Source organism: Ailuropoda melanoleuca, chromosome 4, assembly GCF_002007445.2.
Source record: "Ailuropoda melanoleuca isolate Jingjing chromosome 4, ASM200744v2, whole genome shotgun sequence".
Classification (NCBI taxonomy): Eukaryota; Metazoa; Chordata; class Mammalia; order Carnivora; family Ursidae; genus Ailuropoda; species Ailuropoda melanoleuca.
The window spans coordinates 17,695,074-17,707,449 of NC_048221.1; the positions used below are offsets into that span (position 1 = coordinate 17,695,074).

General features: G+C 59.3%; 2 protein-coding genes across 2 annotated transcripts; one reads left to right on the forward strand and one right to left on the reverse strand.

The window, feature by feature from the left end:
* The first annotated feature begins 76 nt into the window (after positions 1-76).
* Positions 77-7,826, forward strand: WDR6 (WD repeat domain 6). The gene is made up of 7 exons (XM_034658295.1): positions 77-345; positions 3,500-5,981; positions 6,088-6,171; positions 6,259-6,375; positions 6,473-6,591; positions 6,691-7,296; positions 7,428-7,826. Exons 1-6 carry the CDS (start codon positions 246-248, stop codon positions 7,149-7,151), a joined length of 3,363 nt encoding a protein of 1,120 aa, XP_034514186.1. The 5' UTR covers positions 77-245; the 3' UTR covers positions 7,152-7,296; positions 7,428-7,826.
* Positions 7,358-12,034, reverse strand: DALRD3 (DALR anticodon binding domain containing 3). The gene is made up of 12 exons (XM_002920557.4): positions 10,420-12,034; positions 10,051-10,346; positions 9,691-9,947; positions 9,527-9,606; positions 9,317-9,445; positions 8,867-8,937; positions 8,675-8,736; positions 8,319-8,401; positions 8,057-8,239; positions 7,854-7,967; positions 7,682-7,750; positions 7,358-7,592 (listed from the first exon to the last, which is right to left on the reverse strand). The coding sequence occupies exons 1-12, from the start codon at positions 11,029-11,031 to the stop codon at positions 7,473-7,475; spliced, it is 2,076 nt and encodes a 691-aa protein (XP_002920603.4). The 5' UTR covers positions 11,032-12,034; the 3' UTR covers positions 7,358-7,472.
* Between the last annotated feature and the right edge of the window lie 342 nt (positions 12,035-12,376).

Genomic DNA, 12,376 nt, shown 5'->3' on the forward strand with positions numbered 1-12,376 from the left:
GGAGCCCGCCGCTGCGCTCGGCAAGCGTTACGTCAGAGGGAGGAGCGAGGACGGTCTCGCCAATGACGAGCTGGATTTCGTGGGGCGAAGAGTCGTGATTGGACATCGGCAGCGGGCGACCCTGGGCGCCGCTACCTGTTGCTAAGGCCGCTGCAGATCGGCTCTGCTGCGCGCGAGGAAAGTTCGTCTCGCGAGAGCTCAGGTCGTTTCTTGGCCAAGGCAGCCGCAGCGGCTCGAGGACCGACATGGACGCTCACGAGGACTACGTTTGGCCGCGGGCAACCTCGGAGCTCATACTTCTCCCGGTCACGGGTCTGGAGTGCGTGGGGGATCGGCTGTTGGCGGGTGAGGTTTGGTCCGAGGCGCGCGCTAGCGGAGAAGAAACCGGGCGCTCGCATGGGGCGGGACCATGAGAACAAAGGGATGCCCCCAAGGAGGAGGACGGGCGGCGGGATGAATGAAGCCCGACCGAGGGGGGCGAGAGCCCAGGAGATGGCGGGCTGGAGGCCCCGCCGGAGGAGCCCCAGAGACAAAAAAACTAAACAAAACACGACGTGGCTATCGAGTTCCTTAACAATCTGCAGCTGACTTGGAAAGGGAGGTGGGGCCGCGGGAAAATGTGGGGAAACGCAGTGGCTTGGGAGGCGGGGCAGGCAAGGAGAGCGGTGTGTGGCCGCTGCGGGGAGCCGAGGGGGCAGGTTGGGGCTGAGCCCCCTCAAAGTGGGCGGGTCCGGGGGCGGTCTGTGGTGTGGCCTCTCGGGGGGGCGGGGCCCGGTAGGCGGAGTTGTGGGCTCCCAGAGGCCGGTGAGGCTCCTCGGTGGAAGGTGGGGACGATGGGGTGGCGGGAAACCAGGGATGAGACCTTTCTGAATGGGCCGGTGCTTGGGGAGGCAGACGCTGAGGCCCCTTCTGAAATGGTTGCATCCAGGAAATCCAGTGTTGATGGCCCTTCGGGAAAGGTCAGGTCGAGAAGCCTAGGCCCTCAAAAGCCTGGGACCTGAAACAGCAGAGCCTTAGCATGGAGGCCCAAGAGGAAGCCACTAGTGACTGATGGTGGTGCTGCTGTCTTTTAAGGGCCCAGAGGCAGGGCACTGGCGTTCAAGCCTTGAGTAAGCTGCTTCCTATCCTAAGGGGGTGGTTTTGTGTTTGTGGAGAGGTGGCCCAGTTGTGATCTGGTGTGGGGGCTCTGGGAGCCCAAAGTTCCTACCACGGGTTAGACTCCGAAGGCTCCTGCAGGAGGGGAGAGGTAGGCAGAAACCCAAAGGATCACAAGAATGAGCTAAGAGAAGAGGTGAGTTCCTGGCAGAGGATAAGCTTGCCAAAGGCCTTGAGGTTGAGAATTTGTTACTTTGGGGGAATGAGGGAGTTCCTGTGAGGCTGAGCAAGGGTGGGGTCTGGGAGAAGAGGCTGGAGAAATGAGCGGAGGCCAGATCATTTTATGCCTATATCTGACTCAATGATGGTGGAAAGAGGTCTCATGAAGGGTTTTAAGCAGGGAAATGACTTGGGAAATACAGGTTAGAAAGCTCTTCAAGTGAATTCCCCTGCTCCTGTGACTTTTGTATTGCTACCTGTAATCTCAATTTCCAGCCCTGTTTGTGAGTTCCAGGCCCAAGTGCACAGGCGCCTTCAAATTGGAATTGTCTTGTGGGTGCTCCAGCTGAGCAGGGAGAGCAGCAGCCATTCAGGTGCTCAAGCCCAAGCATCTCCCTCAGTCCCCAAGCCAGTCTGGTTGATTTTGACTTCATACTTGTGCCATCTGTTTCTCTACCTTACTGCCATCATTTGAAGCCATGCAACTTTGGCTCCCGGACCTCCGCAGCAGCATTCTCTCAGCCCATCCTTGAGCCCTTTGTTTCCTGTTCCAACCACACAGCTTACAGTTCTTGCTCACCTCAGGGCCATTAAACTTGCTTTCCATCTGCCAAGAAAGGGTCCCGCATCTCCCCCATGCTGTTTCTCTGGTTACCACTGTTTGTTGATTCCTCCGCCTAAATGTTATGTTCTCAAGGTGGCCTCCCCCGACACTCACCAAGTTGCATAGATGACACCGGGGTTTCTCATTCTCAGTACTATTGACATATTGGCCCAGATCATTTTTTGTGTGAGGGGTTATCTGTGATTTGCAGGACATTTAGCAACATCCCTGGCTTCTATTCCTCAATTCCATTTAGCATAACTCCCAGTTGTGACAACTAGAAATGTCTCCAGATACTGCCAGATGTCTTCTGGAGGGAAAATCACTGGAGAGATTTCCCTCTTTTTTATTAAAGCAGTCCATATAGTTCTTTCCTGGAACTTACCAAAGTTATAACAATGTCGGTTACTTGGGTGATACTCTCTAGTGTCTGTCTGATGGCCAGGAGCCTGGGTCTGTGCTTCTTACTCACTGCTCCAGCTGTAGTTCCTTGTCTGGTTTATAATCGATGCTCATCGCATGTCTATTGAGCATCAAAAGATTGAGATTGCAGGCTAAGGATAGCATGAGGGACTGTTAATGTTAACAGGTGATAGATACCCTGGACCAAAGTCACTGTGTTGGGGAGGATTTGAAAAATCTTTAGAAAATGAGCACATGGAACTTAGCGACTGAGAACATGAGAAGATGTGGGAAGTTTAGAGGAATAAGCAGGGGGCTTCCTGGTTTCGGGCTGGGGCTGGGTAGAGGGTGGTAACGGTCAGTGGAGCAATCAGTGGAGTGAGGAGAGTGGAGAGAATTTGAAGGTGAGCTAGTAGAGTGAGAGGGCCCCGCAGGGCAGCCAGAAGGCAGCTGAGGGTCATGGGAGCCTTGGCTGTCAAAGTTGGGGCTGCCTCTCCTGGTTTTTCCCATCAGTGTTGAACATGCTCACATTGGAGCTGCAAGGAAGAAGCTTTTGGAAATCCAGAGGGGTTCTGCTGTGGCCCCAAGGTGGGAGGATCACCTCTGGGGACAGCCTCTTCCCTGGGGGAGGGAGAGTGGGAAGAGTGTCTGTAGAGACAGATGCAGCTGAGGATTTGGGATGAAGGCTTTGAGGGTTCCCGCTGGAAGCATGAGAAGTCAGGTGGGGTGAGGAAGAGGCGGTGTTTGAGGAAGCCAGGTTGAACTGTCTGGAGCGACTGGTAGGCATCCGAAAGTCAGCACTGAAAGTCCAGCTGAAGCTGAGGCCAAGGATTTTCCAGGATTCAAGTCCGCAGGATGGTATGTTCTAATGCATTCGCAGCCTATACTACATGCCTGAATTTCCCATGCCCCTGCCTCTTCGTGGCTTGACAGAGTTGAATGAGGTTCTTTTCTTCTTCTTCTTCCTTTTTTTTTTTTAAGATTTTAAGATTTTTGTTTATTTGTTTGAGAGAGAGAGAAATCACAAGCACAGGGAGGAGGAACAGAGAGAGAGAGGGACAAGCACACCCTACCTAGCAGGGGGATCATGACCTGAGTCGAAGGCAAATGCTTAACCAACTGAGCCATCCAGGTGCCCCACTGAGTGAGGTTCTGATGCTGCTCTCTGCTTCTGTCTAGGTGAGGGGCCAGATGTCCTGGTGTACAGCCTCGATTTTGGTGGCCATCTGCGGATGATGAAGCGTGTGCAGAATGTACTTGGCCACTATCTTATCCATGGGTTCCGGGTGCGACCAGAACCAAATGGAGACCTTGACTCGGAAGCTATGGTGGCTGTGTTTGGGAGCAAGGGACTCCGAATTGTGAAAATTAGCTGGGGACAGGGCCGCTTCCGGGAGCTCTGGCGCTCTGGCCTGTGGAACATGTCTGACTGGATCTGGGATGCACGTTGGCTTGAGGGCAACGTGGCCCTGGCCCTGGGCCATAACTCGGTAGTGCTATACGACCCTGTGGTAGGGTGCATGCTGCAGGAGGTGCCCTGCACAGACAGGTGCACCCTTTCCTCGGCCTGTCTGATCGGAGATACCTGGAAGGAGCTGACCATAGTGGCAGGTGCAGTTTCCAATCAGCTCCTTGTCTGGTACCCAGCGGCCGCTTTGATAGACAATAAGCCTGTGGCCCCTGACCGTCGAGTCAGTGGGCACGTGGGTGTCATCTTCAGCATGTCGTACCTGGAAAGCAAGGGCTTGTTGGCCACAGCTTCAGAGGACCGAAGTGTCCGCATCTGGAAGGTGGGTGACCTGCGGGTGCCTGGGGGTCGGGTACAGAATATTGGGCACTGCTTTGGGCATAGTGCCCGTGTGTGGCAGGTCAAGCTCCTAGAGAATTACCTTATCAGTGCAGGAGAGGACTGTGTGTGCTTGGTATGGAGCCACGAAGGTGAGATCCTTCAGGCCTTTCGGGGCCACCAGGGTCGTGGGATCCGGGCTGTAGCTGCCCATGAGAGGCAGGCCTGGGTGGTCACTGGGGGTGATGACTCAGGCATCCGGCTGTGGCACCTGGTGGGGCGTGGGTACCCGGGTTCAGGGGTCTCAGCTCTCTGCTTCAAGTCTCGTAGCAGGCCAGGTACCCTCAAGGCTGTGACGCTGGCTGGCTCCTGGCGACTGCTGGCGGTGACTGATACAGGGGCCCTGTATCTCTACGACCTTGAGGTCAAGTGCTGGGAGCAGCTGCTGGAGGACAAGCGCTTCCAGTCCTACTGCCTCCTGGAGGCGGCCCCTGGTCCTGAGGGTTTTGGACTTTGTGCCATGGCCAATGGGGAGGGTCGTGTCAAGGTTGTCCCCATCAACACACCAACTGCAGCCGTGGACTTGACCCTGTTCCGTGGGAAAGTGCATAGTCTGAGCTGGGCCCTGCGTGGCTATGAGGAACTCCTGTTGCTAGCATCGGGCCCTGGCGGTGTGGTGGCTTGCCTGGAAATCTCAGCTGCGCCCTCCGGCAAAGCCATCTTTGTAAAGGAACGTTGCCGGTATCTGCTGCCTCCCAGCAAGCAGAGATGGCACACATGCAGTGCCTTCTTACCCCCTGGTGACTTCCTGGTGTGTGGGGACCGCCGGGGCTCTGTGTTGCTGTTTCCCTCCAGACCAGCTCTGCTGAAGGATCTTGGGCTTGGGGGCAAGGCCGGAGCTGTTGCTGGAGCACTTGAAGCAGGTAGTGGCAGTGGTGGGGGTGAGACTGCCTCAACTGAGTGGGGCCCTGTGTCCACCCTCCCTTCTCTGCATGGGAAGCAGGGTGTGACGTCAGTCACCTGCTATGGTGGCTACGTGTATACCACAGGGCGCGATGGCGCCTACTACCAGCTCTTTGTACGAGGTGGCCAACTGCAGCCCGTCCTAAGGCAAAAGTCCTGTAGAGGCATGAACTGGGTGGCTGGGCTCCGCATGGTGGCCGATGGGAGTATGGTCATCCTGGGCTTCCATGCCAATGAGTTTGTGGTGTGGAGTCCCCGGTCACATGAAAAGCTGCACATCGTCAACTGTGGTGGAGGGCACCGCTCCTGGGCCTTCTCTGATACCGAGGCGGCTATGGCCTTTGCCTACCTCAAGGATGGGGATGTCATGCTCTACCGGGCTCTGGGTGGCTGCACCCGGCCACATGTGATTCTCCGCGAGAGCCTGCATGGCCGTGAGATCACTTGTGTGAAGCGTGTGGGCACCATCACTCTGGGGCCTGAATTTGAGGTGCCTAGCTTCATGCAGCCTGACCACCTGGAGCCTGGCAGCGAGGGGCCGGGCCTGATCGACATCGTGATCACGTGCAGCGAGGACACTACCGTCTGCGTCCTGGCGCTCCCCACTGTCACCGGCTCGGCCCATGCGCTTACAGCGGTTTGTAATCATATCTCCTCCGTGCGTGCCCTGGCTGTGTGGGGCATCGGTACCCCAGGTGGCCCTCAGGATCCTCGGCCAGGCCTGACCGCTCATGTCGTGTCTGCGGGGGGCCGGGCTGAGATGCACTGTTTCAGCATCATGGTCACCCCGGACCCCAGCACCCCAAGCCGCCTCGCCTGCCATGTCATGCACCTTTCGTCCCACCGGCTAGATGAGTACTGGGACCGGCAGCGCAATCGGCATCGGATGGTCAAGGTGGACCCAGAGACCAGGTAACGTGTGCGCGAGATGGGAGCATGGGGTGGTGTCCTGCAGGGCAAGCCCCTTTGCAGCTGCTCCCAGGCTTCCCCTGATGGCTGCCCGGGGTTATCTCTGCAGGTACATGTCCCTAGCTGTGTGTGAGCTCGACCGGCCTGGCCTTGGCCCCCTTGTGGCTGCAGCCTGCAGTGATGGAGCAGTGAGGTGAGAGCTGAGGGCCTTGGGCCAAGAGACAAGGGCTGGAGGGTTGTCCAGAGTGGGTTCTGAGCTGGGCCACCCTCCGCCCCCCAGGCTCTTCCTTTTGCAGGACTTGGGGCGGCGGCTGCAGCTCCTGGCTGAAACCTTCCACCACAAGCGGTGTGTCCTCAAGGTCCATTCCTTTACCCATGAGGCACCCAACCAGCGGCGGTGAGAGGGGCTGCATGGGGGCCCTGCGTGGGCCGGGTGGGGGCTCTTTTTGCTTCCCATCTCCCTCACTGACCCACTGCCCTTTCCTGGCTCCCAGGAGGCTGTTCCTGTGCAGTGCAGCCACCGACGGCAGCCTGGCCTTTTGGGATCTCACTACCATGCTGGACCATGGCTCCACTGCCCTGGAGCCTCCAACAGACCCTGGGCTTCCCTACCGTGAGTAGCTAGTGTGCGCCAGGGCTGTCCCTCCCCACCTCCCACTTTGCCTTCGCCCATGTGGCAGGCTGGGCCCTGACAACCATCTTCTTCCTCCAGGGCTGGGGACCCCCTGCCTCACCCTCCAGGCTCATAGCTGTGGTGTCAACAGCCTGCACACCTTGCCCACACGTGAGGGCCATCTCGTGGCCAGTGGTAGTGAGGACGGCTCCCTCCATGTCTTTGTGCTGGCTGTGGAGACCCCGGAGCTGGAAGAGGCCGTGGGGGGTGCTGAGCTGGTGCCCCAGCTGCACGTGCTAGAGGAGCACTCTGTCCCCTGTGCGCATGCTGCCCATGTGACAGGCCTCAGGATCCTAAGCCCGAGCCTCATGGTCTCAGCCTCCATTGACCAGCGGCTGACCTTCTGGCGTCTGGGGCACGGTGAGCCCACTTTCATGAACAGTACCGTGTACCATGTCCCAGACGTGGCTGACATGGACTGCTGGCCTGTAAGCCCTGAGTTTGGCCACCGCTGTGCTCTTGGGGGCCAGGGGCTTGAGGTGTACAACTGGTATGATTAAGGCGTCCCGCGGTGGCCGGCGTGCTGGGCATGGGACCTGCTCGCAGACAGGGTGGAACAGGAGCGACCGTCTGTGCCCATGTCCAGTATGCCCGAGGGGAGGAGGCGGCAGCCGCGGGTTCCTGACTTCAGAGCAGGAGCTGGAGGTGAGCTGGGTGCCGTTCGGGCCGACCAAACCTATGCCACTGCGTCCAAACGGGACCAGGCTTCGTGTGCAACAGAAGCCATTTATTTTGGCTCCGGGTCTCTAACAAAATTTTTGTTATCTTTTTTCCAGGTGATGACTTTATAAACACTCCTAGATATCGGGGTCTCTGTGGTCTTAGATGTGGTTCAGTGGAGGGAGACCCAGCGTGGCTAGGCCAGCGTGGAGCACTTCACGCACGGCCCGCAGAAGCTGGAGACGGACAAACATTTGACCAAACAGGTGTGGTCGAGGCTCCTGGAGGAGAGAAGGGGCCTGCTGGTCTCTTCCTTTGCTTCCCTTGCACCCCTGCAAGCGCCCCCCCCCCCCCGCCTTGCTGTACTTACCCCTAGGATGTGTACGCGGTTATAGTATGAGCTGAAATCCATGCTGAGCTGAACCAGGAACTTGCACATCTAGAGACAGAGACTGAGTCACTGGCCAGTCTCTTTGATCTCATGCCCAGCCCAGAATAAAGCATCAAGCATGCGGTGTCTGTCCCAGTCTTCTCTGCCTCACCATCTCGGTGCGTGCAGTCACGTGGAGCCCTGGGGCTGCGCACGCCAGGGCTGCGGTCTGGCTCAGCAGGTCTGGGAAGGGGAGCACGCCATTGAAGAGCAGCAGCCACTCGCCCTGGGTGGGAGAGGAGGGGAGGGTGGAGAAGGGCGCTGGGAGGGGAGGTCCCAACCTCCTGCAGGTGCCAAGCTACCCAGGACACTCACCTCATCCTGTAGCAGTGAAAAATCGAGACTGCTCACAGGTGGAAAAGTGGGGTACAGACCTTGTTCCATGCTATGCTCGTACCCGTCAAATAGTGTGGCGAGACGGGCGCAGTTATACATGACGAAGGTGCCACTCTTGGTGCCCTTTGTGGAAATGCTGCTGTCGGCCAGGGCCAGGAGGAGCTGAGGAAGGGGGGCACAGTTGCAGCCACGACGCAGTCTGTTCCCCAAGCCCTGATCCTGTTCAGGCCCCTGGGCTCACCTGATTCTGCGGAGCTGTGCTGAGCATCTCAAACTTGATGGTTGCCACAGAGAGAACGTTGAAGACCTCTGTCCAGGCTGGGTCTGCGGGAGTGGAGTTCCCCAGTCTGGGCAGGCAGGGAAGGGGATGCCCTGCCCCCACCGTGGAGCGCAGCCGGCCTCCCCCAGGCCGCTGCTCCCCCAGCCTGCAGCTCTCGCAGCTCTCCCAGCCCGCTGCCCTTCTAGCCCGCTGCTCCCCCAGGCCAGCTTCCCCAGCCTGCAGCTCCCCCAGCCTGCTGCCCTCCCAGCCTGCTGCTCCCCCAGCCCGCTGCCCTCCTAGCCCACGGCTCCCCCAGCCCGTGGCTCCCCCAGGCGCACCTCCTGCTAGCTCCCTGCCGTGCTTCAGTGCTGACGCCTTGCACACCTGGGCATGCCGCAGACTGCATGTGGAGAAGAGTGAGCCGAGGGCCTCGGGGGCGGGGGGGGCGCCTCCCGGGGCAGGGAGGTTAGTGGTGAGTCCCCCCACCTCAACTACCCTGACTCGGTGGCCTCCCTTCCAGCCTCACTCACTCGTAGTACTCAGGGGCAGTCAGGGTGCCCGGTGCACCAGCTGCTTTCACTGGGCCACAGACCAGGTGCTTCTGCCAGGAAGAGAGCAGGCGGTTAGCCCAGGTGGCTGTCCCTCCAGCAATAAATCCCTCAAAGAAGCTAAACCCGGTGCCTGGACTCCCCCAGCCTTTTGCCACCAGGCTTTGTGCCTCCCTCTCAAGCCCACCCCTCAGCACACATTCCCGCTTCCCCAATCTATTATTCTTCAGTGTTCTCTGGGGTGTGCCTCCAGACCCCACCTTCTCTTCTCCCAGGACGCTCCGCCCGCCGCAAGTGCCCATTCACCAAGCCCAATAGCACCCTCAAGGTCAGGTGTCCCCTATGCGCTCATCAGCTAATGTGCCCCTTGATGGGTTTTCAAGGGCCCTCAGGTTGGAGGGGACAGGGGGTGTGCCACCATCACTAACCCACCTGTGTGAGAGGAGCCTGGACATCCAGCTTCCACCAAAGCAAGTCCAACTTCTGTTGCTGGAATTCCTCCTCACAGCTCACCACGTGTACGACCATGCAGCTGTCTGCATCAGCCTCTGGGGCCGCAGCCTACAGGGTAGGAGGATGGTCACTGGGCGGACACGGGACACGGCTTGCCAGAGGCCTACGGGCTCGGCGTCAGTCACTCACCAGGCCTGCAGGGCCGTCCCCAGGCCAGTGGCGGCCGGCTTCCTGCAGCTCCGCCAGCACGGAGAGCAGATCCTCAGTCACTGCAGAGAACACAGGGGTGCTGAGCTAGCTCGGAGCACAGGGTCCCCACCTTCTCTTCCGCCCTGCGAGGCTCCAGCTCCTACCCAGACACTTGTCCAGGTTGGGGTCATAGCCAGCTGCGCGTCCCCGTTCTTGCATCACCTCCTTCAGGCACACTGTGCCCAGGACGCCAGGGGGCAGGGCTCCCCCGTCCCGAGCAGGGCTAAGCACTGCAAGCGCGAGGTTCCTCAGGGCTTCGATGTTGGGTCTCTGGGAGGCAGAGGGCCAGTCCACGCACAGTTGCTGCAGGAAGGTCGGCATGTGCGGGTCCCGCACGGCGGGCACCAGCCGCACACTCGCCCTGGGGAGCAAGGGCGGCCGTCTCAGCCCGAGCACCCGGCGCAACTCCCCCGCCTTCCCACCCGCAGCGGCTCTAGGCCTTTCTGGACCCGCCGCGCGCTCACCCATGAGCGCGCAGAGCTCGCGCCAAATGATCGGCCACGAGCACGGCGCGCAGCTGGCTCAAGCGGAGCGCGCCAAGAGCGCCGCGCAGCGCCGGGCAGTGCAGGACGACGCGCAGGCCGAGTGTGGCGGGCGCGGCTGGCGCGGCATAGGCGGCCACGGCGCCGAGCACGCGCTCGAAGACGGCGGGCCGCTGCAGCTGGAGTGCCAGACCCGCGGGCGTCGGCGCGCAGCGCAGCACTGGGGCCACGCCGGGGCCTTGCAGGCCGGCGACCGCACGAACCACACGCTCGGGCACCTGTGGGAGGAAGGGCGGTGAGCAGGCTGCGGCGCTGCCCCTAGCCGCACATCCCCGCCCGGATGGCGCCCACCTGTCCGTCGCGGAAGCGCGCTTGCAGCGCGGGCCGCGGCGCCAGAAAGTCTCGGGCGCGCAGGTGGCGGGCACGCGTCTCCTTGAACCACACGGGGTCGCCAGGCCCCAGAGCCGTGTTGAGGGCCCCTAGCGTCTCTCCGACCCCCAGGCGCCCCGTCGCCATGGCGACCGGAAGGAGCCAGAGGAACCGGAAGCAAAACGCCAGGAGGTCGAACTTCCGGGAGCCCCGACTGGCGGGGGAGCGTATCCGGTGGAGGTCTCTGAGCGGACAGGTGCGCCAGAGGGAACCGTGGCGGGCGCTTTCGACCTTCAGTCCCAGCACTCCCTCCGCGTGTCCCTCCTGCCCTGCCCGGCATCGGCATCGCGAGGTCCGCCTTAGGCCTAGAGTTCCGTCGTCGTCACCGGCATTAGCAGCCAGGGAGAGGATCCTCGCTACCGGGTGCGGCCCTGACCCGACTGTTTCTCTCATCGAAATCTTACCTATTTGCGATAACGTTTCATTCCCCACATTCGACACTTGATCAAACGTCAAAAGTTCCAAATGAATTATCAGCGGAATAGGGCAGCTAACATTAAAGGCATTTTCACAAACTCCTAAAAAAAATCCCATTTTTGAAAGAATTTATGTTCTGCGGCTTCAGGTTATTTACAACCATTTTCTCCTATGCTATCTGGGTCGTCTTTACCCCCGATAAATGCGTACTTTGGTAGAATTTCTTCTCTTGGTTTTTGAGGAACTAGAACCATCACGATACTTTCCAGAATTACCAGTTTTTAATGCTTTTCTTTTAACCTTGTGTACATTATCAGAGATACTCTGGCCTCCTGGTTTAGGCAATGAGCCATCGTAGGCAAAGTAAACAATGTGACCATGAGAAGACCGAGCTGAAGGACTGCTCTCAGTTGGGAGCATCCCACTCCTCTACAGAGAGAAAGCTCTTTCCTCTGTCCCACGAGGGCTCCGGAATGTTTTCACTTCAATCTAACTTAAATCCCCCTTTCCCCTATTTTCTTTAACGGAGATTTAACCTGACACAGCACAAAGTGCAGGAAACCCGTAATTACGCTCTAGAGCAGTGAGTGTGCCCAGAGTTCAGAAAGGAGGGGATCCTAGGGGCAGGAAGTTTGGCAAGACCCCTTTCTGGGCCAGGGCTGCAAGGCCCTGCTGGGATCACCGAAAGAGCACTGGGCGGACACGACATTCCCGATGGCTTCTTGGGTGCCCACTCAACGGGAGTGATCGTGTCATTCCAAAGCGCTTTCCATTCAGCAGTCGCATGACCCAGGGACAGCTGCTAACAGGGCTGGGGGCTGGAGGCCAAGCTGGGGACTTCAGCTACTCTCGGTACACGAAGACGGTTGGGGTGGGTTTTCCCCAGGAAGTGAAAGGCTATCTATAGTGAGCTGCGGGCTGGGGTGGCCCTGCCCTGTGGGACTCACCGCCATTGCAACCCTGTCCGAAGGCCCTGGAACCAATATCCTTTGCCAATGCTACTCCAGGTTCCAGAGCTGACCACAACCCTGGCTCTCCGACGTCTAGGCCCACCATTTCCAGCCTGAGGGCGCACCTGAGACAAGGGCCGGAGACCAGAGCGACCCAAATAAAGTACGTCTGGGGGTCAGGGGCTGGCCCACCCCATCTAGGCCAGGACGCTGCTCTGGCAGGAGAGCAGGGAACGAAATCCAAGCGCAGCTGGAATGCTCTGGAGACAACAGCTGCTTTTGGGATTCCGTTGCCCGCTGTCCAGCCGTGGGCGCGGGGGAGGGGGATAACCCCGGAAGGGTGGTGGTCCCTTGCCCTGGGGCCAGATCAGAACTCCCCCATTCCCAGTACCAGAAGACGGACCTAGGAGTGGGTGGTAAAGCCGAGTGTGGTGGGAACGAGGCGCTCACCTGGGCCCCCAAACAATAGGAAGATTGGTAGGGGGCTCCCCTGGGACCGGTCCCGATCCGGA

Bases quoted from the DNA above. Each gene is read 5' to 3' on its own strand.
- DALRD3 (XM_002920557.4), bottom strand. From the start codon at position 11,031: ATGGGATTTTTTTTAGGAGTTTGTGAAAATGCCTTTAATGTTAGCTGC. The intron at 10,347-10,419 runs GTGGGCGCCATC...TTCCTCCCACAG, and splicing joins CGCGCTTCCGCGACGGACAG to GTGCCCGAGCGTGTGGTTCG. The intron at 7,593-7,681 runs GTAAGTACAGCA...TCTCTCCTCCAG, and splicing joins ACCGCGTACACATCCTAGGG to GAGCCTCGACCACACCTGTT.
- WDR6 (XM_034658295.1), top strand. From the start codon at position 246: ATGGACGCTCACGAGGACTACGTTTGGCCGCGGGCAACCTCGGAGCTC. The intron at 5,982-6,087 runs GTAACGTGTGCG...TTATCTCTGCAG, and splicing joins AAGGTGGACCCAGAGACCAG to GTACATGTCCCTAGCTGTGT. The intron at 6,376-6,472 runs GTGAGAGGGGCT...CCTGGCTCCCAG, and splicing joins GAGGCACCCAACCAGCGGCG to GAGGCTGTTCCTGTGCAGTG.